Genomic DNA, 1,933 nt, shown 5'->3' with positions numbered 1-1,933 from the left:
CGCGGTCCCTGTACTTTGCTCAACTTGTTCTAAGTAGGTGCTTTAGACCACGGAGCCATCTCACCAGCCCCCTCTTGTCTTTTTTCTGTACATCTCCAACTTGGGTTAGAATGGGCAAACCTATAAATGGACCGGTACACAGAAACCAAGGATTGGTAGCATTAAAAGTTTTGTGGCTATGAGGACATTATTTCCCTAAGAAGGACTGGCTGTTGGGCATCCCTGAATTATATGGATTACAACAGCTCTTCAGGCTGCCATGGCAGAGAGTGGGAGGACATTTCTGGCGCAAATGAATGAGCCATGAGCACCTCAGAGACGGGGTGGCATTAAGACTGACTTTGCTCTGGGACAGAGAGGGTGCTTCAGGCTGCAGATGGGAAGGCCTGCCAGGATTGTCCACTGGGTCTGTGATACTGGGAATCAAAGACTGGAGAGTGTGTTCACATTTTCCTTTGTGACTTTTGATTCCTCCAAGTGGTGCCTGCCAGTGACCACAGTGGGGGTAGTCTAGAGGGTATGGAAGCAACAGGAAAAAAAAAGTTCTCCATGGTGTGTGTGTGTGTGCGTGCGTGTGTCTGCATGTGTGTGCATGTATGTATGTGTGTGGTGTGTCTGCATGTGTGTGTGCGTGTGTGCGTGTGTGTGCATGTGTGTGTGTGCGTGTGTGTGCGCGTGTGTATGTGTAGGGATATTTGTTCTGTGTGGTTTGAGAGAGATGCTGAATCTTCTAATTCTCCCATAGGCCATCAGTCTATGCCTTCTATTCTGAACAACCTGATTTCTCTGGACACAAATACGGCCCCTTCGGTCCTGAGGTTAGTAGTTTATTATCTGCCTGAGCGGAATCTCTGCCCCAGGCTACCTGATGCACTGACCTTCTTTTAGGATTTTTTGCAATCTTTGGGAATCTTCTTGGCTAGAAGACTTATACATAATCATTAACAAGACTAAAAACATGTAAAACATCTTAAACATATGGGTTTTTCTTACAGGAACTTCTATTTCATATTGCTTTGATATTGGAACATACACCCAACTTGGTGGTAATGGGAAATGGGGTGAGTTCTAGCTTTGTAGGATTTGAGGAGGAAGATAGAGAAGGGTTGGCAGTCACCACCATTGGAGAGTGGAAAGGAATCTTGAGATGAAGGCTGATGCAAAGCGTGACAACTGTATCTCAGCATCCTTAGAATAGTTGTGCCATTCAGAGAGATGAGGTTAGCTAAGTAATCCTAGTAGCCTTCGTAGGTACAACCAGCCTTGTACATGTTAGAGTACTGGGCACTTTTTTATTTGATGAATTTTGACATTGGCATTTGTACTATGAAACTATCACCATGTAAAGAGTATGGATATACCCATCACCCCCAAAAGTAAAAGGAGCACTTAACTACTGAACAAATCTGGTTAGCAGGCTTGTGTACACTCTTTCACCCAACACTTGGATACCTCAGGAAAAGACAGTTGATTTGTAAGGTAGGATCCAGGAGAACTTCAGATTCAGGAGATGGGAATAGAATGGTTGTACAGTGGTGCTGCAGCTCATGAGCTTAATCTGTTCTATGATTTTTGAAACGTTGGCCACATTTATATTTAGGTGGGGAAGATGCTGTGGCCTTGTTTGTCACTCAATACAGAGTTTTCACATAAGAAAGTTTGTGAAATGCTTCTGTTTTCAAACCAAACTGCAAACAAAAACATGAACCAGTTCTCAAGGACATTTTTAAAGAATATATAGTCCAAAAGGATCAGCAAATAGTACCAGAAAAGCAATTCTCCAGAGCTGGCTCATTTAAACCCCTCTGATATATAGGCTTCATGTGATAAAAGATGTTTTTAATATTAGTGCATGATATCGGAACTGGAAAGGTTTTGCTTTAACTTTTACATTGATACAATTGTGTGGATAAAATGTGAGGTTTTGAAATAT

At 42.6% G+C, this 1,933-nt stretch overlaps 1 protein-coding gene across 1 annotated transcript in view; it reads left to right on the top strand.

Moving 5' to 3' along the window:
• The window catches only part of Enpp2 (ectonucleotide pyrophosphatase/phosphodiesterase 2), a 79,479-nt gene that overhangs the window by 35,988 nt on the left and 41,558 nt on the right, over positions 1-1,933 (top strand). Inside the window, exon 10 of the mRNA XM_012517448.2 lies at positions 746-818. Coding sequence (XP_012372902.1) covers positions 746-818 — 73 coding nt within the window. The remainder of the gene's footprint in view (positions 1-745; positions 819-1,933) is intronic.

Source organism: Octodon degus, unplaced genomic scaffold (genome assembly GCF_000260255.1).
Source record: "Octodon degus isolate 3935 unplaced genomic scaffold, OctDeg1.0 scaffold00179, whole genome shotgun sequence".
NCBI lineage: Eukaryota > Metazoa > Chordata > Mammalia > Rodentia > Octodontidae > Octodon > Octodon degus.
Note: the sequence above shows the minus strand (reverse complement) of the source record. Positions and strands in the feature narration are given on the sequence as shown.